At 39.8% G+C, this 24,771-nt stretch overlaps 1 protein-coding gene across 1 annotated transcript; it reads right to left on the minus strand.

The window, feature by feature from the left end:
* Window positions 1-4,345: 4,345 nt before the first annotated feature.
* Window positions 4,346-23,978, minus strand: LOC124863951 (riboflavin-binding protein-like). The gene is made up of 6 exons (XM_047358530.1): window positions 23,695-23,978; window positions 21,498-21,715; window positions 21,313-21,412; window positions 20,691-20,819; window positions 15,839-15,935; window positions 4,346-5,430 (listed from the first exon to the last, which is right to left on the minus strand). The coding sequence occupies exons 2-6, from the start codon at window positions 21,649-21,651 to the stop codon at window positions 5,083-5,085; spliced, it is 828 nt and encodes a 275-aa protein (XP_047214486.1). The 5' UTR covers window positions 21,652-21,715; window positions 23,695-23,978; the 3' UTR covers window positions 4,346-5,082.
* Between the last annotated feature and the right edge of the window lie 793 nt (window positions 23,979-24,771).

Consider the following 24,771-nt stretch of genomic DNA (forward strand, 5'->3'; position numbering starts at 1 on the left):
TGCTTAAGGTCAAGGTAGAGCTCAGGAACGTGTGATAAATCAGGAAAATCACTTTCATTGATAGCGGGATCGATGGAAGTGGGTACGACTGCAACCTTAAGGCAAGAAACGTGACAGCTGGTGGACCATAATTCTACTCTACCCTCAGCCCAATTAAGGTGTGGGTTATGTTTACATAGCCAAGGGAATCCCAAAACCAAAGCATGTTTAGCTGCTGGGAACACATAAAAGGAGATAAGTTCCCGGTGAATACCGGATAAAATAAGTACAATAGGTCTAGTCTGTCATCGTTTTATGGATAGTTCTGACCCGCATGCAGTAAACGCTCAAAGGAAACCAGGAAGTATTTTACAGATTTATTGAAAGCACAGAAGTAAGTACGGTCTTGGCACAGTAGGCAAATCTGTAAGGAAGAAAGCATAGGTAAGTTAAGACGGTAACTAAGATGGGAAACTAATGGTGTTCTGTTTCTTACTAGTTGGTTGTTGACAAACCACCAGGAGGAGAGGAAGTCGGGCCGGAGGAAACAGCATGGAACTACGGAGGTGAGTTACGCCACGATACATAGTCCCTTGGACGTTAATGGTGTTTGGAGGATTGTATGGTGGACACGAGTGGAGCAGTGGAGGGTGGACAGGTTTCGTGGAGGCAGGATCGGAGGTCTGAAAAGACAAAATAGGTTAACAAAGTTGAGGCAAGCAATACGAGAAGCGGCTCAAAGGTCGGCTTGGATAGTACCACTGAAGGCTAACACTTGAACGCTGACATGCTTGCTGCCTCCTGCTTAAATACTCCAGGAGCCTCATCACCGGTGCATGGAGAACACCTGTCTCACCGCTCCTGCTCTCCAACGCCCTCTAGAAAACCAAACACAAACAAAGCAAAAAAACACAGAGAACTCCAACCCTGACAATACTTTTTTAAGGCACTGTATAAACAGTGTTTATTATTCATCACTACTGAATTTGAACAATACATATTATTGTGCAATATAAAATAAGAGCGACTGGATGTCACTGGTGAAGTAATTTAGACGTAAGGTTTCATTCAATAATACGAAGTCAAAGGCATAAAAAATGTCTTGTGGTGTTTTACAAGGTCCCGTGCTGGGACTGGAAGTTTTTAGGGTTATTATAAATGTTTGGACTGCAATTTTATAACTCATAATTTCTCAAGATTTTACCATTGAAATCACTTCAGGGTAAGATGTAAAATCAATAAAATAATGCATCATGATGGCTTCATGTTAACAAATGTGAGTAATAATAAATAATAATATATATTAAATAATAATAATAATAATATTAATACATGTTATGGTGCTTTATGGTGCAAGGGACAATCCGAATATACAGTTACATCTCAAAAATTTAAATGTCGTGAAAAAGTTAGATATTTATTGTCCCTCATTTCAGAAGGTGAAACTCATATATCACAGTAGTTCAATTTCAAGCCATTTTTATAATTTTGATTATTTTGGCTAACAGGTAATGAAAACCCAAAAGTGTCTCATAAAATTAGAAAATTACATAAGATCAATAAAAAAATGAAATTTTACACAGAAATATCAGGCTTCTGCGCAGTATGCTCATTTCTATGCTCTTAAAACTTGGTTAGGGGTCCCTTCATGAATTACTGCATCAGTGCTTTACTTTCATCTGAAGAGGGCGTCACTTGATACGCTGACTCCAGCCTCACTCCACTCCTTGTGAAGCTCCCCCAAATTCCTGAATCGATTTTGCTTGATGGTTATCCCTGTTGCTGGTGCAACTTTTTCTTCCATACATTTTCCTTCTTCTCAACTTTCCATGAATATGCTTAGATACAGCAGATTATGAACAACCAGCTTTTTGCAGTGATGCAGATGGAGACATTTGTTGTTTTCATTCGAGCAAAACTATTAATGAAAATAAAATTCTTCCTACAATGGAAATGTTGGGTACAACACAAAGTATTTGTCTTTGTAGACCCAATCTTTCCTAGTTAATAAGATCACATCTATTCAGTAACGTTTACTGAAAAACCGAGTCTGCTTTTAAATAATTTACTAAACTTGGATAAATACAGCAAGTGTTTTGAAAGAAATAATGACCCAAATCCTCTTCTTATAACTGAGAATAGACTACATTTGTTCAAAAAAGCCCAAAAGTTTGTAAACTAGATGCCTTTTAGCAAACATGCAAAAACCTTTTTAGGTTTTGGATCTATTATGATTTACACATCCCTTATCAAAGCAAATCAGACCTCTTTATTTGCTTAATTGAAATATTGCATGTTCAGTTTATCATTGAGCAGGTAAAAAAAGTTCTCAATACAATTTTTTGTGATTTTAGTTTTTTAAAACATTGTATTTTTTTGGCCTGTAAGTACTTGTGACCCAACAACTTTGCCCCACGCGACAAAAGGTTTGGACACCACTGATGTAGATTTAGGTTTATTGCCCTGTTGGTTAATCCTCTAACTAAAGATGCAGTAGGGAGTTCTGACAAAACCATGGGTATAGCTTGAAAATGTTAACACAATTTGAAACACAATTTACAGGTCCCTCCCTCTTGCTCTCTCCTGTGCTAGACAGGTCCTTCTCAAAATATTAGCATATTGTGATAAAGTTCATTATTTTCCATAATGTCATGATGAAAATTTAACATTCATATATTTTAGATTCATTGCACACTAACTGAAATATTTCAGGTCTTTTATTGTCTTAATACGGATGATTTTGGCATACAGCTCATGAAAACCCAAAATTCCTATCTCACAAAATTAGCATATTTCATCCGACCAATAAAAGAAAAGTGTTTTTAATTCAAAAAACGTCAACCTTCAAATAATCATGTACAGTTATGCACTCAATACTTGGTCGGGAATCTTTTGGCAGAAATGACTGCTTCAATGTGGCGTGGCGTGGAGGCAATCAGCCTGTGGCACTGCTGAGGCCCAGGATGCTTCGATAGCGGCCTTTAGCTCATCCAGAGTGTTGGGTCTTGAGTCTCTCAACGTTCTCTTCACAATATCCCACAGATTCTCTATGGGGTTCAGGTCAGGAGAGTTGGCAGGCCAATTGAGCACAGTGATACCATGGTCAGTAAACCATTTACCAGTGGTTTTGGCACTGTGAGCAGGTGCCAGGTCGTGCTGAAAAATGAAATCTTCATCTCCATAAAGCTTTTCAGCAGATGGAAGCATGAAGTGCTCCAAAATCTCCTGATAGCTAGCTGCATTGACCCTGCCCTTGATAAAACACAGTGGACCAACACCAGCAGCTGACACAGCACCCCAGACCATCACTGACTGTGGGTACTTGACACTGGACTTCTGGCATTTTGGCATTTCCTTCTCCCCAGTCTTCCTCCAGACTCTGGCACCTTGATTTCCGAATGACATGCAGAATTTGCTTTCATCCGAAAAAAGTACTTTGGACCACTGAGCAACAGTCCAATGCTGCTTCTCTGTAGCCCAGGTCAGGCGCTTCTGCCGCTGTTTCTGGTTCAAAAGTGGCTTGACCTGGAGAATGCGGCACCTGTAGCCCATATCCTGCTCTGGATGTTTCTACTCCAGACTCAGTCCACTGCTTCCGCAGGTCCCCCAAGGTCTGGAATCGGCCCTTCTCCACAATCTTCCTCAGGGTCCGGTCACCTCTTCTCGTTGTGCAGCGTTTTCTGCCACACTTTTTCCTTCCCACAGACTTCCCACTGAGGTGCCTTGATACAGCACTCTGGGAACAGCCTATTTGTTCAGAAATTTCTTTCTGTGTTTTACCCTCTTGCTTGAGGGTATCAATAGTGGCCTTCTGGACAGCAGTCAGGTCGGCAGTCTTACCCATGATTGGGGTTTTGAGTGATGAACCAGGCTGGGAGTTTTAAAGGCCTCAGGAATCTTTTGCAGGTGTTTAGAGTTAACTCGTTGATTCAGATGATTAGGTTCATAGCTCGTTTAGAGACCCTTTTAATGATATGCTAATTTTGTGAGATAGGAATTTTGGGTTTTCATGAGCTGTATGCCAAAATCATCCGTATTAAGACAATAAAAGACCTGAAATATTTCAGTTAGTGTGCAATGAATCTAAAATATATGAATGTTAAATTTTCATCATGACATTATGGAAAATAATTAACTTTATCACAATATGCTAATATTTTGAGAAGGACCTGTACAGCCCTCACTCCACAGCTCCTCTCCCACAGTGGAGCCTGCCGTGAACGCCGATGTCTTGATAGGTTTGCATTTGTGCAATACTGTTTCCATTTCCAGATGTTAAACCTGGGATATTGTTTTATAGTCTAATCCTGCTTTAAAACCTGTCCACATATGTATGCTGAGGGGTTTATAAATGACAAAGTCAGTGTTACGTTTAGAATGGCTGTCTTTATTCAGAACGTCAAGAAAAACACAAAAACACAAATTTAAACAAGCTCACCTTCCTCCAGACAAACCAGATTTCCTTTTTTACAAAACATACATCTAACATTACTTTACCCTACAAATAATTATAAAAGAGACACCAACAGAACATTAGTAATGAAACTACCAATGAAACTTTGTTTTGAAATCCGAATATTCCACCCCCTCTCTGGTATCAAACACATCCCAACTCTTTGCCCACATGCAGGCCAGTTTCCTGTCAAAGAAAACTTAGATTGGATTCATAATTATGACTACGAGTGACTGTCTCTACTACTTCACAGCAGACTGCACAGAATGGTATCACAACAGTAAGATCTGCATTTAAGAAATAAGTAATGAATAGCCTAAAGTTAGGTAGATGTCTCAGAAGAGCAGAACGGTGGTTTATATGCAGGTAAATTATGTTTTTAATACTTTCATAGGAGAAGTAACCCGATAATGAAGGGTGACACACTGGATTCAGATATTACTGCAGTTTTTATTTTACCACGTGTAGAACATGGCATATTACCATGCTGATGGATTGTTGTTCAAAAATCTCTTGATTTAAATATCTTTGTCTGAGTAAGTGTGGTGAGTTTTATTAGAGGATCAAGGTTATGCCTTTATTTTTAGAGTTAAGCTGTATGCATTGGAAACTAGAGAGATAACGTTTCCTAAACGGCCACCGAACCTGATCTACAAACCGCTTCCACTCCCCTCCACATCTTCAATCTCCACCGAGCGCTTGCGGATCACAGAGTTTACCCTCTTGCCACTCTTGGCCTGTATCAGCATCTTGGCCTTGCAGGGAGCCCGGTACTGAGGCAGGCTAGTCTTGGTGGTGTCCAGCTCCTCCGGGTCATCCTGCTGGGCCCGGAGGGCTGCGATCACATCCTTGTCCGAGGGACTGAGGGTCAGGCAGCCACAGGGGCGACCCTCCGCTCCAGTCTCTCCTGCCTCTCCTACTTCCTGCTGGTCATCCTCCACCGTCATGAAGGCATCACCCCAGAGGCTCTCGCAGAGATCCCTGCCATGCTGATACATCTGCAGGCACACAAACCACACAAATGGATAAATTTGGTTAAATCAAAAAATTTACTATAAAAACCAATGCATTCATTTCATAGTCTGTGACTAGAGAGTGAAAATTTATTTCCTTCAGCTTCAATTTCAGATGTCTTTTCAGATTTAAAATGTTTAAAACATAAACACATAGACTAAATTCACAATGTTTAGAAATAAATACTCTAAGGGCATCATATGGTATCAGTGTTTTGAGGATACTTTTCAAATGTGTAGAAAAAGACAAGTAAAGAACGCTTGATTGACTATAGCTGAAATATGTCAATCATGAATTTGCCACTCACATGTTTGTTCTCATATCGTCGTTTTATTTTAGAACCTAAAATAAAACACCAGGCCTCACATGTCTCAGTTAAGGTCAGAGTTCACAATTCAATAGCAACTATGGCATCTGTTGGAGAGTTCCAAAGTGCTACTGACTAAAACAAAAAGAAACACAAAGACCAGTCTTCTATTTGCCAAAAACATCTTGCTGATGCCCATGACTTTTGGGAAAATATTCTGGGGACTGACGAGACAAAAGTGGAAAATTTTGTCTGTCCCATTACATCTAGGGTAAAACTAACAGGATTTCAGAAAAGGAACATCATATTTAGACTCAAACATGGTGGTGGTAGTGTAATGATCTGGGGCTGCTTTGATTGATAAAACTATTAATTCTGGTATATAGACAACTCAAAAAAAAAACTATAAATCTTTTCAGATTTTTTAAAGCTCATTTGGGGCTGCATGGTGGGGCAGTTGGTAGCACTGTTGCCTTGCAGCAAGAAGGTCCTGGGTTCGATTCCTGGCCGGGGGTCTTTCTGCATGGAGTTTGCATGTTCTCCCAGTGCATGCGTGGGTTCTCACCGGGTACTCTGGCTTCCTCCCAAAGTCCAAAGACATGCCTGTTAGGTTAATTGATCTCTCTAAATAGCCCTTAGGAGTGTGAATGAGTGTGTGCATGGTTGTATGTGTGTTGCCCTGTGATGGACTGGCGATCTGTCCAGGGTGTACCCCGCCTCTCGCCCATAGACTGCTGGAGATAGGCACCAGCTCCCCCACGACCCACTATGGAATAAGCGGTAGAAAATGACTGACTGACTAAAGCTCATTTAACAAATAATCTTTGGGAATGAACAATGGACTGACACAAACAGTGGCACTGTAGAGCTTCCCGCTACCTCCCAGAAAGGTGGGCATCACCATAGCAACCAATGACTTATTCGCATATTCTTGGTCTCTGGCTTCTTACATTTTTCAGCAGGTTATTTTTCTCATATTAATGCATCATCAAGCCAGTCTTCTGTAGAAATACTGCGTGTATACAAACAGAAGGTGTATCACTGTGTGAAGGGCATCTGTGCATCTTTAGCAAGGACATGCTGATAAAACAAATTTTAATTTAAAGAAGTCTTTCCTGCTTAAATAAATGTAAGGAATTCCAATTTGCAATCCGGAGTTGCCAACTCACAAATGTCATGATGGTTTTAATCTAATCTGGGCTGAGCTTGTCCCTTCAACTGCATTGTTGTGGACCATGATAATGTAATTCAGGGTGGAGGTCCTGCATGCAAAATCAACCTTTGCTCTCTGGCTATAGAGGAGGATAAGCAGAACGTGGTGTAAAATGTAATTACTGAACACAGCCCTTACCACTACTGAGAAGCATTTGCATTTTGGGATCCGTGCACGGGGTATTCACATGTTGTCAGTTCTTTTTGTGGGTTGTGTATGTGATGGAAATTCTTACTGTTAAGTGTTCCAAAGTGTATGACCCTTAGGTTACCTCTCACCTCAGAACATCTGTGTTGGAAGCTGTAAAGCCATTATCAGAAGTTTAATGGTTAAAACCCATCATTTAGGGTGATGTCTCAGGAAGAGCAGATGGTCTGCTCATAGATAACTTGAGGAGGGTCTAGGGCCATAAAACACAGACTCTTTGAAGTTTAGATAACACTGTCATGTTTGGTATAAATACATGTGTGGGACTGGTGTTCGGGGCTCTGCTTAACTGACTTGCTTAGTGACAGAGTCATTCAAACGCTGACTGCCTTTGAATAAATTTTAAAAAGACAAAGTCCAGATTTTCTCTTGTTGTGAGTCAACTTCTCTCCCACTTTGATAAGAAAATTCCACTACATGTACAAGTGGGGAGGATATTGGAATCTGTTTAATACATCATCCATGATGAATTTGACGGGGATTAAGATATCCGGTGTGTCGCAAAAATACTCATGTAAGTCAAATTTTGTTTTTGGGTGGGATTTTATACAATAGATTAGGACAAATTCATGTTTAATTGTGAAGAGGAAGGAAAATGTCAGATTGTTTTCAATCTTTTGCACTGCAGCCACATTGTATTTCTAACAAATCTTGTACTATGAGTTATCCTGACCACTTTGTAGAGATGCATTTAGACAGTTTGGACTGATACTCCTACTGGTAAGAAGGCAAACTAGGCTGATTGTTAGAAGCCCAGCACAAGCACCACCATGAGTTGTGGAAAATATTTTGAACGTTTTTCTGTTTTTGTTTAACCTTCTTGGTGCCAGGAATAAATGGATGCTTGTTTTTTTCAGCTCTCCACCCCTGCCAGCTTTGTGCTGAGTCCTCCTCACGCTTCCCCTTGGGCCTGCCTGAGCTTTACCTCACTGCGATAAACATCCACTGTAATAATTGATTTGCCCTTTTTACGGCTGCTCTGGCCTTGAAAATCTGTTGCTTCTGCCAGGTGTTTTCTCTCTCAGGTGGCTTTGCTGTGCTCCTGCTGCTCTCCTCACCTTGACTACAACATCGTCCTTGAGAGAAAATCAGAATGTATGACTATGAAAACCTTCAGGGTTCACATAACAGCCTCCGACGCCTCTAACATGCCTCTGAGAGAGGATTAATAGAGCTAAACGGCCCCTCAGACAAGACAGAATTAATAAAACTCAAATTACTGCTGACAAAGATGATGTTTTTTACAAGATAGACATTTCTAACCATCTCTAATAAAGGTATACCTGCAAATTTAGGCTGGTTACAATGTGTGGCAAACGTATACATATCTCCTGAACTCCTGTCACATTTTGACCACGGTAAAATGTCGATTTTCAAAGTGCGTGATTAGGATTTTATGTCATAAAACAACACAAAGTAGTGCTTAATTCTGAAGTGGAATAAAGGTAATACAAAAAGTGTTTTATGCGCATGTGTTCTACTCATTCACTCTGATACCCCTAAATAAAATCACAGTGCACAGCACAATCACAATGTCACCTCTTTAGCATGTCCATGTGTGTGCAAATTAATTCCAGTATAAATACTGTGAAAAATTATGACCCAACTGCAAACCCCATAGGAGAGGGTGGTCCGTCTAAACTGAATGGCTGGATAAGGACTGCATTAATCAGAGAAGCAGCCAAGTCCTGTGCACTCCCCAAATCTGGAAGTGCTGTTAAAAAATGCTACAGCTGAAACGCCATAAAAGTCTAGTCTTAAAATAATAATAAACTTTACTTATATAGGATTTTTTTAAAAACAAAGTTACACAGTGCTTCATGTAGATAAAAACAAACCAAAAAATACATAAAATTTTATAATAAAATACAAAAGCTGATATTAAAAGAATAAGAGCTCAATCAAAATAAGCTGATTTACAAAATTGTTTTAAGGAGTTTTAAAAGAGGACATGGAGGCCTGCCTGATATCAAATGGAAGAGCATTCAACAAAAGAGGAGCTCTGATTATGAAATCCTCTCCTTTGCATGCATTCCTCTGGGAAGAGAAAGCAACAGTCGGTTTGACAACCAGTCCTAGAAGGAGTGTAAGGAGAAAGAAGCTCAGAAAAAAAACACTGGGATGAGACTGTTCACAGCTAGCCAGCTCAGTGAAGAAAAAGTTGGAAGGAAATGTTAGGATCTGTGTGTTTTGTATAAGCTGTAGACAATTTAGAGCTTTTAGTGGCAGGTTAGCAAATAATGAATTACAGTTATCAAGATGGCAAGAAACAAAGGCATAAATAAGGATATGTATGTCAATGACAGATGACAAATCTGATTTCTGTTCTTATTGGGAAAATAGCTGTTGTTTTATTTTACTAAAGTGTTTTGTAGAGTTTACATCTAAATCCAGGACTACTAGCGGGTTCCTGGCCTCAGGGGTGCAACAGAAACCAAAAGAAAGAAGTGTCTGTATGACAGGATCTCTGTGGGCTCCAGGTTCAAAAACCATCACCTCAGATATATCATCATTCAATAAGATGTTCCAAGACATCGATTCCTTTATGTCTGAGAGACAGGTAATGGGATCAATGATTGCAGAGACGTCAGAGGCATTTAAGGATAAATACATTTCAGAGTCATCTGCATAAAAATGAAAAGAGATGTTCTGATTGTGGATGACCTGACCCGGTGGTAGCATGTAAATAGAGAACAATAAAGAACCAAGTATTGACCCATGGAGTACACCACTGGTAGGTTTTACAAATCTGGAGGATGTATTACTAATAGATAGAGAGACATATCTGTCCCTTAGGTAAGATGTGAACAACTCCAGAGCGGTCTCAGTCAACAATACCAGAGACGATTTAATAAAACTGTGTGATCAACTGTATCAAACGCAGCAGAGAGGTCTAGGAATACCAGAACAGAACAATAACCAGCATCTAAGTACATCCTAATGCCTTTCATAGCTTTTAGAAGAAGAGAACCAACCCACATTCAAATTTCTCAAGAAGTAAGTTTTCTATTCAAGAAGGTTAAAAACGGAATGTAAAGCACTTTCTTTAAATGTTGGCAATTAAAGGTAATTTGGAAATCGGCCGTTAATTGTTAAAATCATCAGTGTCAAGGCCAGGTTTCTTCGATTATGTTTGGACAACAGCTAATTTAAAAATCAAGAGAACAAACCCATAGGATGAATACTTATTAAACATTGTTAAAATTTCTAGAGATTAAAAGGTTTAAACTTTTAAAAATACATTTGTTGTTAAACATCTAAAATAGAGGAAGAGGACTTCATGCTATTCGTTGTTCTCATTAATTAAGACTGAGAAAGGGGATGAAATGAATTAAACTTCTGCTGTACCTCTAAATACTGAGAGGTAAAGGAAGAAGATACACTTTAGTTTCTGATGTAAGAAATCTTATTAACAAAAAGGAGCAAAATGATTCACATTTCTCAGTAAAAGATACAGTATTTCATTTCTCACATGAGGGCAATCGATTAAAGAGTTAATTGTCTTAAAAGCAATTTAGGTTCTTGGGAATTTGAGTTGTAAGAAGTATTTAGATCTTTCTTAATGTGATAAAAATGTTCTATACTCTGGAAATTGATAGGTGTAAAACATCGAGTGCCTCTCTGGTTACCAGTCACAGAAGCTAGTGTAAAATTAAAACAGTAAAAATGATCTGAAATGTGTATTTTATTAGTTAAAAGATTAACTGTACTGAAACCAAATGTGATGATCTGATCAAGGGTGTGTCCATGTTCATGAGTTTTTGGACTGGAAAACTAAGTATAATTTTCTGCAAGTCATGTAGGGGACACAACAAACATGTAGAAGAAGAGGCTCAGGTCCAAATTTATACTTTTTCGCCCTTGAAACAAAAAGATAAACATGCCAAAAAAGGTCTGCACATCACCCTGAATACATCATCCCCACTGTTACACGTGGTGGTGGCAGCATCATGCTGTGGGGATTTTTTTCTTTATAAGGGACAAGTGAGCTGGTTGGAGTTGGTTGGAAGATGGATGGAGCTAAACACAGGGTAATTCTGGAAGAAAACCTATAAAAGGCTGCAAAAGACTTGAGCCTGGGGTGGAGGTTCACCTTTCAGCAGGACAACGACCCTGAAAATACAGCCAGAACTACAGTAGAGTGGTTTAGATTACATTGCCAGCCCTACTAAAGGATTATTACCTTGGAACATTATTGGCACATCTATTTGTACTGAGATTCTATTTTGAAAAAGCAATCTGGGACACACTCTGATGTCAGCATTTGAACTTGAAAAGGAATGGGTTTCTTACCAGCCCCAACCCCATGTTGACACATGGTGGTGGCAGCATCATGCTGTGGGGATATTTTTCTTCAACTGGGACAGCAAGCTAGTCAGAAGTGATGAGAAGATATATGGAGCCATTTACAGGGCAATCCTTGAGGCACTTCTTTCAAATTTTTGTGAAATCATGCATCTCTTTGCTTCCGCTTCAGTTATGCAATACTTTGGGTTAATGTTTGCAAACAAATCCCAATGAAATACACTGAAGTGTGTGGTTGTAATGTGACCAAATGTGAAAAAAAGATTCAGGGCTATGAAAACCTTTGCTGGGCGCTGGTACTTCAAATTATGTAGGAAGCAACAGATGGCAGTAAGCTTCAGCCTCTTTCCCTCTCTGGTGACTTCTTGTAAAGGACGTTGCATTGCCATGTGTATGAATGGTGCTGTATAAATAAACTTGCCTTGCCTTCCCTATAATCAGTCATTAGGATGCCGAGTCACCACCTCCTATAGTTCCCCTGTCTCCTTCCTGCATTAATCATTTCCTGCTTATCCCTGTACTCGCTGTATGTCTCCCTGCTATATCTCTAGCTTTTCCCCACAAAACCTCCTGCCACCTTTCATGCTCTTGCCTGTTGGAAGATTGAGAGCCACAGACGATTCTCAGAGCAGATAAAAAAAAAGATGTAATATGTTTACTGTGTTTGAAGGACAAAATGGATGATGGCTGCATCTCTTAACTACATATGCTCTCTGCCTGACACTTTGGTCTTATCACATCGACCCAATAATACCCACGAGAGCACAAACACAAACATGAACATTTCTGTCCTCCCTCGGGCGGGCATGGTTTGCTGCCAAACTTAATTCAGTAGAAGAAAAAGCAGCTTTACAGGACATGCTGTGATTAAATAAGTGAGATAGACATTTTTCTCCATCTCGCTTTCCAGGTTCTTCCTTTCCTTATCTTATTTAATTTTAACCTTTACATCCTGAAAGCATCAACACTATGCCAAGAAGCAAACTGGAGAAGGAAACAAAAATCCACCTTAGACTTTCATTGAATTAAAACATTTGGAAAATGTATTTCTTATTTTTAATCCTATTTAATTGGGAATATGGTCACTTTACCATGTGTAGTACCTGACTTATGAAAGATTTTGCAGACATCTAATGAAACCAGTTAGTATAAAGCATTCCATTTATGTCACGAGTCAGACTTTGTCTCTCAGGATGATTTAACTGTATTCTAGTTATAAGTTAGTAAACCAATAGGAGTTCCAAACTGTTTTGCTCAGTCACCAGGTTGCTATAGCAATATTACCTGATAACAGTGTATTCCTATTAATTTTATATATTTAATGTGTGAAACTAATTTAATGTTATACAAACAATTCAGGTGTAAACAAAAGAGTCTATTTTGGCAACTATTAATACTTTTCCTACATGTGGCAGCTATATTGAAATTTGATGTTTGGCTTGGTTAAGTGCCTTTAACTTGGAATTTCAACTTTAGGGGTGTGTTCGAACTCAGTAATTTTGACTTATTTGTACAAATGAAATGCACCAACAATATTCTAGTTTTATGCTGTTTCTAGGGTTGGCTATGTGATCTAAACCATGCCATTGTAAATCTGGCTGTATGTTTAGGGTCTCGAGATCTCTAACATGTTTTCTCTCAGCCTTGCCCTGTATTTAGCTCCTTTGATTTTCCCATCAACTCTGACCAGCCTCTGCTCTGAAGAGAAGCATCCCCACAGCATGATACTGCGACTTCTGTGTTATCTTTAACTCTGTGTATAGTGTGTTCAGAGTAATGTTCAGTGTTAGTAAGCATGTGGGTCAAAAAATTCAAATTTGGGTGCATCTGACCAGGGCACCTTCTTTCACCTGTTCACTGTGTGCCCAACTGGTTTGTGGTAAACTGCAAACAGGACTTCTTACAGCTTTCTTCCAACAATGGCTTTCTTTTTGCCACTGTTCCATAAAGGCCAAATGACAGGAGTCCAAAACCATTAGTTGGTCTATTGATAGATTCTCCCCACCTGAGTGTGATTATCTGCAGCCCTTTCAGAGTTCCGTTTCTTAGCTGCTTCTTAGATTATTGCTCTTCTCACCTGACCTTTTAGTTTAGGTAGAGAGCCATGTCTTGTTAGATTTGCATTTGCGCTACTCGTGAAAAGGTTCAAGGCAAAGGATTACTTTTGCAACCCACTATATTTCTGCTACGTCTTGTTGTGTTATGTTTTGTTATTATAAATTATATAGGTTCTAGTGTCCTTTTAGTCTCCTGATTTACTAGAAAATGCCACAAATGTAGTGCTGGAAGTCTTGTGTCAGAGTGCAGAAAACAGATATGCATTGTTTTTGCAGTTCTAACCTCTCTCCTACATAGTCAGAGACACTGAGTGTCTCTGTGAGAGGATCTAGGGAGGCAAATGATGTAACAAAAAAACTACAAAAAACAGAGTGATGCAGAGAGTGCCAGATAGTTTTTTTTTGTAGGTGTGCTACTAAATGTATTAACTTGCTATTCTAACTGACATCTTCCACAATCTGCATTCTCACATCCTACCTTCATCTATGTATATTTGCTATTCACCCACACATTTACCCACATCATCAGAGACAGAGCTGTGGTGGAAACCAAACAAGGCCTGCAGGTTTAGAGTTTTGCTTTGCAGTGCGGCACACGTGAGGTGAGCTGCGCCAGCCTTGAGTAAATCAGCCCTTTCTCTGCTGCCTGGACAGAAAGCGAGCAACTGCACCGCTGTGAACCTTTTAAGAACAAGAGAGGCAAGCTCTTTTGTTTGTGTTCTCTTCAGAAGCGGTGATTTGTTGAATTTGCTGACTGCTCTCACATTTTTCTAATTGCATCCATTTGTTTAAGACATTTCTGTACTCATCCATTTCAGAGCGGCTTAAATTTCTTGCAGCCTATTTGCAGCATTAGTGTTGCCCTACATGAAAATGAGCCACGGCAAGCGCAAAAAGCCCCAGAAATTTGCAGACAATACACCCACAGAAACATGCAGAGATCTTCCCTCTGCATTCTCGCTCTTAATACACTCTGCAATTTCTGCTTATCGTCTAATAACCAGCAGGCAGCCTTATTAGATCTGTGGTCTGTGGGTGTGTGCTCATTCATTTGTGCATGAGAACAGTATTATAGAAGGAGAGGATAAGGAAGATAAGGAGGGGCAGTGGAAACAGGGAGACAGAGAGACAGACAGGCACATTATGAGACAGATTGTCATAGGGTGTGATGTGTGAGAGTTAGTTTGCTGCAGGCCTCGGCTGCACACCAGCCTCCACTGTCACTCCGCTTCTTTTTAAATCACCCAGCTGGCTCCTGCCCAGTGAAGCAGGGCCAGACTCTTTCACGCTTCAGCCAACTGTGTTGGCCTGCTCTGTTAACCCTTCTCTCACATACTGTGACGCAGTTTCACGCCGTCTACTTGCACTCTGGGACTCAGAGGATCGAGGACAATAAGGGGATCTGAGGGATTCCAGCCTATAACTAGTTCTCATCCGGTTTGTATGTTTCAGCTGAGGTGTGGACGGGCTCAGCTTAACAAATGCTAAAAGGGTTGGATAGACTCTGTTCATTTGAATTTTACAGTGCTCTGCAAAACTATTCACACCCATTTGACTTTTTCCTGTTTTGTTTTTCACAACCACAAAATTTAAGCGTGGTTAGAGTTGCTAAAAGGTACTCGAAAGACTCCCATTTGCAGTTTGTCACAAACCATGCATAGAACACAGCAAGGTACTCTGGGCAGCAAAGATCAAAACTGAAAATTTTGGCCTACGTACAAAACAAAAGGTGTGGCAGAAAACAGACACTGCATACCACCTTGAGGATAAACAGACCATCCTTGTGGTGAAACATGGTGGTGAAACCAATAAACCTAACAGTCATGTTTTTGGACAGTGGGAGGAAGCTGGAGTACCCAGTGAGAACCCACACATGCACAGAGAGAACAAGCAAACATCATGCAGAAAGACCACCGGCTGGGAGTCAAACCCAGAACCTTCTTGCTGCAAGGCAACAGTGCTACCAACTGCGTCACCGTGCAGCCCTAGTGCCCAGCGTTCAGAAGAAAACACTGAGACAATAATCTATGAGTGGTTAAAGGTGTATGAATACTTCTGCAATGCCCTGCTGTCAAGCATCTGTAATTGGGCAACAATCAAGAACCGTTAAATACAAAGTACACCTAATAGTAACAGGAACAGTGGCAATTGTTATGGTGTGTGTTTCCATTGTATTATGATGATAAATAAAATATCTTTGTAGGACTGCCACACTGAAAATATCAGTGTGTGTGTTTTTTTTTGTGAGTGGAAAATAACTGGTAAAAAAAATGAAATGATAAGTGTAAAAGGATTTGGTTTACCTGCTGATACTGAACACAGGTTCCAGTGCAGTTCTGCCCTCTGGGGTCTCTGGCCCAGTTACGAGCACATGTCATGTCCATCCTACAGGCGTCAAACCTGAAGAAAGATACCAGACAATTCACAAATGGCAAAAAACTAGCTGCTGATTGATAAATATTATTTCTGTAATAACATATTTTTCATAATTATTTTCATAATAAAAGTTATATAATGTCAAATATTCATGTTTCCGCATGTAATATAAGACTGCAGTTGCTCAGCTGCTCAGATGAAATTACCAATAGGATACAAAATAGATTTAAACAGCATGCAGCTTATCTTAAGCTCACAATTTGACATGCCGTTGTGTATTTTGTCTTTTTTTGCTTGCATGATAAACTGTAAAGAAACACTGACCGATGTGAAATGTGTGAGCACATTATTTTAAATCCTGAAGAATATTGCAGTAGAACAAAAACATATTTGATCTAAAACACAAAAACCCCCACAGCAGATTCACTGAATAGATGATGTCACATGATAAATACAATTAACCCCAAAGTTATCTATACCCTTGGTAGATTTAGATTTAAAATAATTTTGATCTAACCAAGGCATTTGCTTCTGATGGGGAAAAGGACAGGCATCTATGAAAAAATAATAAACAGGAGAATTTTTATTTTGCATTTTATTGAAAAATGGCATGTCAAACATTTCTTATACACCTTCTCAATAATCTGTGTAAAATATTTACTGGCATTACAGAAATTAAACCCTTTTTATAATTGCTGACCAGCTTTTTGTAGTTTTCCCCTGGCCCCCCTTGCCATCCCCTAATCTTTAGTTTCCACAGATTCTCTCTCTGGCCAGACCACCACAAAACATTAATATTACTTGCAGTCAGAAAAATCACATTCTTTAAATTAAAAGATTAATTTAAACCTATATCTGCCAGGGTTATAAATCTTTTCCAGACAAGAAAATACATAGTTAGGCTGTTCCAGGCAGAGAACATAATTTTAATGCTATCAGAGTAGCATTTGCCATCCAGGAATGGTGATATAGAGATAAAACTATGAATTAAATAAATTTGAATTACTGTTTAAAACTGTAAAATGAAGTTAAATATTTCACAGTTGTAGCAGTGCAGTTTTGGTCAAAAAGAATTTGGCACATTTTAGCAGAACCAGATCAGCTCATTTTAGTCTTTATGCCGAGTTAAGCTTATAAGCTTCTCTTGGTCAGTTCAAGCTCATCTCATGATAAATTGTTACAGGGACACATATTTGGGACATATAAACCTTTCCATGAATGTCAATTTTTACCAGTACTGTCTAAATTATGTCATGTGAGGACCTAGCTTGTACACTGTGAGTGTTAGCAGGACATAAGCTGCTTTCCAGTGAGGAAATTAATATTAACCTCCTGAGACCCAGCAATTCATTTTTTGTACACAGTAGTACACATTAGTTTTTTCTTAATTCCTCACATACGTTACTGGTGACTCTAATGAGTCCTGATGTTCCTTAAAGAAGACAACCATAGCTTTCCAATGAAATATTATTTCAACCTGAAAAGACTCACAAAGAGAGGGTTGGCAATTAGAAAGGTTTTAATGATGTGAAATTACATAATTATATCTTTGGCGCTCGGACCTGGGAGGAAGACATGAATGTTGAGAATGATATGAGCTAAGATGAACATTGTAAAGCTTATATTTAGAGATGTCTTCCACCTGATCCGACACTGGTGGTGGATTGGCGGCCAGGGAGCGAGGAAGCCAGGAGTAGATGGGAAGGAAGATGGTGGAGGTGGGGTGGAGGAGGGATGAGCTCAGCTGACAAGCGAGGAGGAACACAGCCGAAGGTCCTTTTAAAACAAGGCGTCGGAAGGCGATTGGATGATGAATCAGGCGGACTGAATGCCGATTGGAAGGCCGGGAGACGCATTGGACGGCGAGACGGCGAGGGTGAGTCTTTCATTCTGAATTTTTGTTAAATTCCATATGTGGGAGTGTGGCCATGCATGCCAAGCATCCTTTTCCTGTCTTTTGAAAATGGCTGCAATCTCGATGAACCCACTTTATGGAACAAGGAAAGGTAAGCATGATTTTCATATCTAAGATGTTTTTCAACGTTACACTTTGATTGTTTTTAGCGTGTAAACATCTAAGGAATATTTTGAGTGAGTTTCCAGGGCACAACTATTTTCATGGGCAAAACGACTGATTTATTCATGTTCACTGTAGTGCACATCAGGACTTTCTTCATGTTTGTTTCATATTAATTTAGACAGCTCTATGACAGAGTGAGAGAAGATTCTCAGTAGAATCATTACAGGAGACTCAGACACACTCACATCTTCTCAGAAGAAGAGAGCGAAGAGAGAATAGCTGAGATAGGAGAGGATGATGCAGATGAGGAGCAAGAGGAATTTGACCAAGATGCAGAGCCAGAGGAAGGGGAGGAAGACACAGAGCCAGCTGAAGTGCGCCATCGTCCATTATCAGCCAAAACCAACACGTAGGCTTTTAAATCGAAGCTACTGTTTAAATGAATTAACAACACACGTTGATAACTTAAATCAACCGAGTGTGTTTTGTTTTTCCCTTAGGTTCTTGCCTCTATCAGAAGAATGCCGAATTGCAGATGATGGTACACAGCAGTACTTCCAGCAGTACATTGACCAGAAACTAATTGAGGATCTGTCCTTCTTTACCAACCAATGCATGGTACTTGATTCAGGCATCAGCATGAACACAATACCAGAGGGGATCAGAACCTTTAAAGGAATATAGGTGTACATGGCATACCTTGGTTATCCCAGAATTAAAATGTACTGGGAGCTAAAACAAGACTCCCAATCATACCTGACTGCCGGCCAAGAGATCGTTTCTACAAGATCTGGTCTTCACTGAGACTAGGCATTGACTTGGAATTGCCAGAAGAGGAAAAGAAAAAGGATCCCCTCTGGGAAGTCAGACCAGTTCTGAAGAGAGTCCTCCAAGGTTTCCTAAACCTACCCAGGCCAACAAAGGTCTGTATTGATGAACAGATGGTGCCATTCACCAGCAGGTGTCCAGTCCATCAGTTAGTACCTGGAAAACCAAATCCAACAGGATTAAAGGTGTTCGTTCTTGCAACTCCAGGTGGCCTAGTATTGGACTTTGAAATTTATATAGGCAAGAACACCTTTGTTCAAAACCAACTGTTGGGAATAGGTGACAATTCAGTCATGTGCTTGACTGACACAGTCCCCAGAGGAACACAGGTCTACTTTGACCAGTATTTCACCACTATCAGTCTTCTGGATGCTCTTCAGGAAAGGGGCCTGTCTGCTACAGGAACAATTCAGAAGAATCGATTCCAAAAGAGTGCCACAAGGTCCTGAGCAAAAAATAACAGGGGTCATCATAAATGATTGTATGGAGACCTTGATGAAATTGCAGTCACCAAGTGGATGGACAACAAGCTTATTGTGATGGCATCAACTTCCCATGGGGTTGTGCCCCAGGATACCTGTTCCAGATGGTTAAAAAAAAAGCAGCAAGTTCAAGTCACAAGACCTGCAGTGGTTGTAGAATACAACAGCAACATGGGAGTGGTGGAAATGTGTGATCGCATGCTCAGCTTCTGCAGAACGTCCAAAAAAGACAATTGAAGGGCTGCATTTAAAATATTCACTCTAATATCATTTATGTACAAGGTAAATAACAATGGCCAAGTACAGAGCCTTGTGGCACCCCCTTATGGATAGGCTGAACCTTAGAAGAAGACCGTCTAACTGACCGTCAACTACCTGGGTTCTATCTTAAAGGAATTCAATTCAAACTTGAGAAAGAGCTTATTCACTTAGGATGACTTTAACCCTTTACCCGCTTATAGCACAAACTAGTGCTAGCTATGTTCAATACATTTTGACCAAACAATTGGTAAAACAAAATCAGTACAGACAGGCTACCTTCCGTGTTCTATACTGAGCATAATGTTTGTTATTTAGAGTCAACTGTTGATTAAGTCTTTATACATTATGAGGTTGTTTTTATTATTTTATCTAGTGATTTTTATACAGAAATAAATAATAAAATCCAATTTTTTTTTCTCAACACTTCATGGAAGCTTTAATGATAGAGATTAGAAACTTAACTCTAACCCAGTTTGCTGGGTAAAACCCTTAACCCAACCCTTTTGTGTTTATCGACCAAAGCCTGGACGAGTCCATATCTCACAAAGTAATGAGTTGTCAAATTGTGTTGTCTTTAACATCACCGTTTTTAGAGTGTAGAAAATGCAATTGTTGCACATTTTGGGCTTTCGACCACATGATCTACTGTTGGGCTGTGGATTTGTCTCTCCAAATAATCTGCACAAATAGGATATTGTTTCTCTCATCTTGGTCTTGGAAGCAAAAGCCGGCATATATTTCCATAATGTCAGACTGTTTATTCAGATGCAGCTTACAGTCAGTCAAAATAAATTCCCAAAGCATGAAAGCTGATTAAATGTTTGAGTTCATTGGGAAGTTTATAGATTTATTTCTTTGCAGGTGCTCAAAGGACTTGCCTCAGCCTCTTAACATTCTCGTTCTGTGTTTGCATTAGTTATTTTCCAACATTTAAAGAATGATCTCCTGCTCTGTTACTTTTTTTTCACAAAACATCAAGAATAAACCTTCAGATCTATTATTGACTTGTTAACCCAGAAATTTCAGAAAAATCTGTCGACTGTTTGTATGTATAGGGCACTTTGCCTTGATGCTGACCACTGTTGTTTTACAAAACTATAACCTTTTCCCTGGAGAGCTTTATATGTGAGGGGGGACAGGGACTGAGTTTGATTTATTCTCGCTGGGCGCCGTGTTTGGCATCCTCACCAGTCACGACAGAAGCTGTGGCAGAGTGGCACCGCCTGGATGTAGGAGCGGCGGTGAGGATGAGGCCAGCGGGAGGCGTCAGGGGAGCAGCGGTAAAAACACGACACACGCTTCAGAAAGTCTTCGCACCTAGGGAGACACATGTAATCAGTTTTCAACCAACATTAGGAGCCGTCAAGTGGAGACTGCAAACTCTCACTGACCCACATTGTCACTGGGAAGGCAAAGACAGCAAGGGTAAATATAAGCACATGACTGGTACTGTGCACATGTGTGGGAAAAAAACACTTTTTATCATGGTTTTCATGATGGGGGAAGCCTTTCAAAAGTATTCACCCCTTTGAATATTTTTACATTACGTCCTGTCAAACGTCAATGTATTTTACTGGAATTTATATGCATAAACTTGTCTTCATCTGTCACATAAAGTTCTGATAAAATACATTGAATGTGGTGGGTTGTAATTTGACCTAATGTGGAAAGGTTCAAGGGGTATGAATACTTTTACATGGCTCTGTATGTGACTCACAATTCCAATATGAAATAGAGAAATATTAAAGAAATATACATTATTAGCAAGCGGTTGAAAGAATGGTGTAGCAGGAGAATGGATGTGACTTACTCAAGGCTCAGAGGGCCACACTTGTCCCAGGGTTCATTCTTATTGCTGTCAGAAGGAACATAGGCAATATCCTGGATGTCTTCCTCAGTACAGCAGTTGTCTGCAGCAGCAAAGGCAGAAAAAAATGTTTTGCCACTTCTGCCCACTCACATTTATGGTGAACCTCACGGAGTGTGCACACTCACTGTCGGCATACATCCCACACTCAGACAAGTGTGGCTCTGGACCGGGCGTGGTCTTATGCTTGCCGTCCTGGAGACAGACCCCTTCTGAGAGGGCCCCGTGGACAGCTGCCAGGTGTATGCATATCAACAGCAGAGTGGGAGAAGTGACAACCATCTCTGCTGATATAAGAAGGTCTGGAAAGGAGTTCAGCACACTGGAGAGCGGCAGACAATGAGTCCTAATATTAAAACGCAACAGGTAAAATAACACAACCACTGATTAATACAGAATAACACACAGAACTGAGGGTAGATTTATTCAGGTTTATTTAAAAAAAAACAGAATTATAGCAATTGTTTTCATTTTGGGCGAGTTGTTTTGTGTAGTGTGAGTCTGTGCTGTCTCCAGGGCTTGCGTTTGATATGAGTGATATGGATAGTTGCCCAGGGCGCACTTCAGTGATGTGGCGGCACCATGTTTCAATTAAAAAAACAAAAATTGAGTTCCTTTTGAAGAATGCCCAACAAGTTTTCTACTACTTATGTGCATGTCTAGTCAGATTTGAGGCCCCCCACTCCCATATTGTGCACAATTTTAGCACTGTTAGAATATATGGTTGTTATGTTGACGACACTGATGATTTGTGCTAAACTAAAGGATTATTTCTTTCAAGGTATTTGGAATCTTTGACCGAAATTCAAAATATCTCAAGTGCTTAAAGTTGAACTGAGATATCCTACACTGTACAGAGATTTTTTAAAACACTTTTTGAGATTTATCAAATCTGAAATATGTCTATATATTTGTAGTAATAATCAGATATATACATATTTGATCAACATTGCGCACTATTTATAAGATCAAATAGGGATCAATTAGCGAATAAATGTATAGGAATTGAATTATAATCATCTAAATGTCGGAATATTTTTAAATGCATAACTGAATAATAAAGTTGATATATAATAAAATAAGTTGAATAATTAAATTATTTATTTTATGATTTTACGGTTGCTGTGCCACAAACTATGAAATAATTTAAATTGTCACTATGCCTCATCAAATAGGCTCTAACATCTGATTAGTTAATTGCACAGCCATTCAACTTCTGATCAATTATACTGATTTGAGCAGTGTTAGACCCGCCCACAAAATGTGCATAAATTATAACATTTTGTATTGATGACATATTTAACAAATTATAGATGTAATAACTATTTATGTATTTGTTTGCTATTTTTATTTTTTAATTTACATGTCTAAGTCATAATTTAAACATTTATATATTTATTACATTGTGCCACTTTTGGACAGCATGCATGGAAGAACTGCCAACCAGCTGACCCATACATGGTGGGCCTAATTAGCTGGCACTGAGGCACCGTGCAGAGATGGCTGACATGCATAGTTGTTTATTCTGAACAGCTACTGGCTGGTGTGCAGACTAACCTACATAGCACTACTTAAACAAATCTGTTGGACGTGACCAAAATAAACTCAGGATTGGCCCTTGATGTGTTTGTTGTTACACATTTGGAGCTACAGGGTAATATACCATTTGTCCAATATACAAGATTTCACTGTTAAAAAAAGAGAGCTTATACTCTCAAAAAATAAACTGATGGATTTCTATTAATAAAATGAGCTTAAAGACTCCCACAGGTTTTATTTGTGTAGATTGTAATCAATATTTCTGAAGAAAACATTCTGTGATTTAGATACCTAAAAATTTTACAATTTTACCATTGTTGAACATGTGCATTATTATAAATTCATGCACATGGTTGAAATGTAAATTATTTTAATGGCAACAATTCTGTATCTTGTAAAATTCATTTTTATAGTGTAGGGAAGCTGCTGAGCCAACCTGCAGGAAGAATGAAATGTAATGGAGAAGAGATTTGCCTGACCTGGACTGCAATGTTAAAAGCGAGACTCCAGCAATAAGCTGAAGCCTGCATAACTCGGGCTAAAAAGGATATTTTCAAGTCAAGTCGATTTATTAAAGCTGCAAGTTAAACATTTCAACGTGCGTTTCATTAGTGAGTTTGTGACCCGATGACCTTTAATTTGAATTTTCCTCCTTTATGGCGCATTTTTTTCTCATGCATTTTGACCATAATGAATACAATTGGCTTTGACACCCTTCTCAGTGTCACTTCTTAACAAAAACAAATTGAATCTGTTGAATTTATTTGATCCGCGCTCCTTTCTCACCTGTTCGCAGGGTTATAAAACGTCGCTCCGTCCGCAGTACTCGGTTCCCCGCTGCTCCCCTCCCCGATGTGTTGCTCTGGCTCCAGCGGCTGCAGGCTGCGCGGTGCTCGGTTCTCCTCCTGCTCCTGTCTCCGCGACTCTTTCTGTGCTGGCTGTGTTGTCCGCTGCTCCGGGGGCCACTGCTCGCCACTTTATCACCGGTTCAGATGAAAAACATGTCTGCCCCTTCCACCAGGCTCCTCACCCCCACCTCCCTCCTCCATCTGCCACACGCTGGGATGTCCTGTCCCTCCATCCGTTCCTGTCTCTCCTGCACGCACGTACTCACACATCCACAGACAGCACCGGGCTCTGTCCTTGTTAATCTCCCAATAGGGTGTTTTCCAAATCCTCCTTGTTGACAGCTTTCCTTCCACACGTCCAAGCAATACTTTAGGTGTAAACCCAGAAAACTGTATTTAAAACTGATGGTTATCCTTCAGCCCCAGAGGCTTACAAACAGGTGCTGAGTCACACCTGTGGAGCCCCAGCTCCATTGCTTACACATTCTGAGGTCAGGACTTTTTCCAGATGACAGGGTCGGAGGAGGATACAGCTGAGATTTAATACTGGATGATATGCTGAGGGCAGAGAACATGAATCTCTGCGGAACAAAGCACAGTGAACTCACTAGGAAGCTGCTTCATGTTGCAAAAACCATTTCCCCTTCACAAAGACAGGGTTCAACTGATTTTTCTGTTTCCTGTGTTGCTCAGGACAAAAGCTGATCAAGTTCTTATAAGACATTAAAATTCATTTAACAGACGTGCTGAAGTGCCTGAGTTGAACTGTTATGTAAACATGTGAGCAGGTTAACCCTCTGTGTGTGTTGTTACTCCTGTCTTATAATCTTACATCCTCTTGGGCCTGTTGTGCCAGCCTAATCCCTGGTAGGGTTCATCTCTTTCTCTCTGGTTCCAGAGCCTTCCTAAGACTTTAGGCCCTAGCAGCAGATGGGGACTGTCTTGTGGCCTACATTCACAGCCTTGCACTCATTCTCCTTGAACTTTTTAAAATTTTGTCAAATCAAAGTCAAAA

Source organism: Girardinichthys multiradiatus, chromosome Y, assembly GCF_021462225.1.
Source record: "Girardinichthys multiradiatus isolate DD_20200921_A chromosome Y, DD_fGirMul_XY1, whole genome shotgun sequence".
NCBI lineage: Eukaryota > Metazoa > Chordata > Actinopteri > Cyprinodontiformes > Goodeidae > Girardinichthys > Girardinichthys multiradiatus.

Excerpts from the sequence above, each read along its gene's own strand:
- LOC124863951 (XM_047358530.1), bottom strand. The coding sequence starts at position 21,651 with ATGGTTGTCACTTCTCCCACTCTGCTGTTGATATGCATACACCTGGCA. Across the intron at positions 21,413-21,497 it reads GTGTGGGATGTATGCCGACA|ACAACTGCTGTACTGAGGAA; the intron begins GTGAGTGTGCAC and ends TTGCTGCTGCAG. Across the intron at positions 20,820-21,312 it reads TGTGGCCCTCTGAGCCTTGA|GTGCGAAGACTTTCTGAAGC; the intron begins GTAAGTCACATC and ends GTGTCTCCCTAG.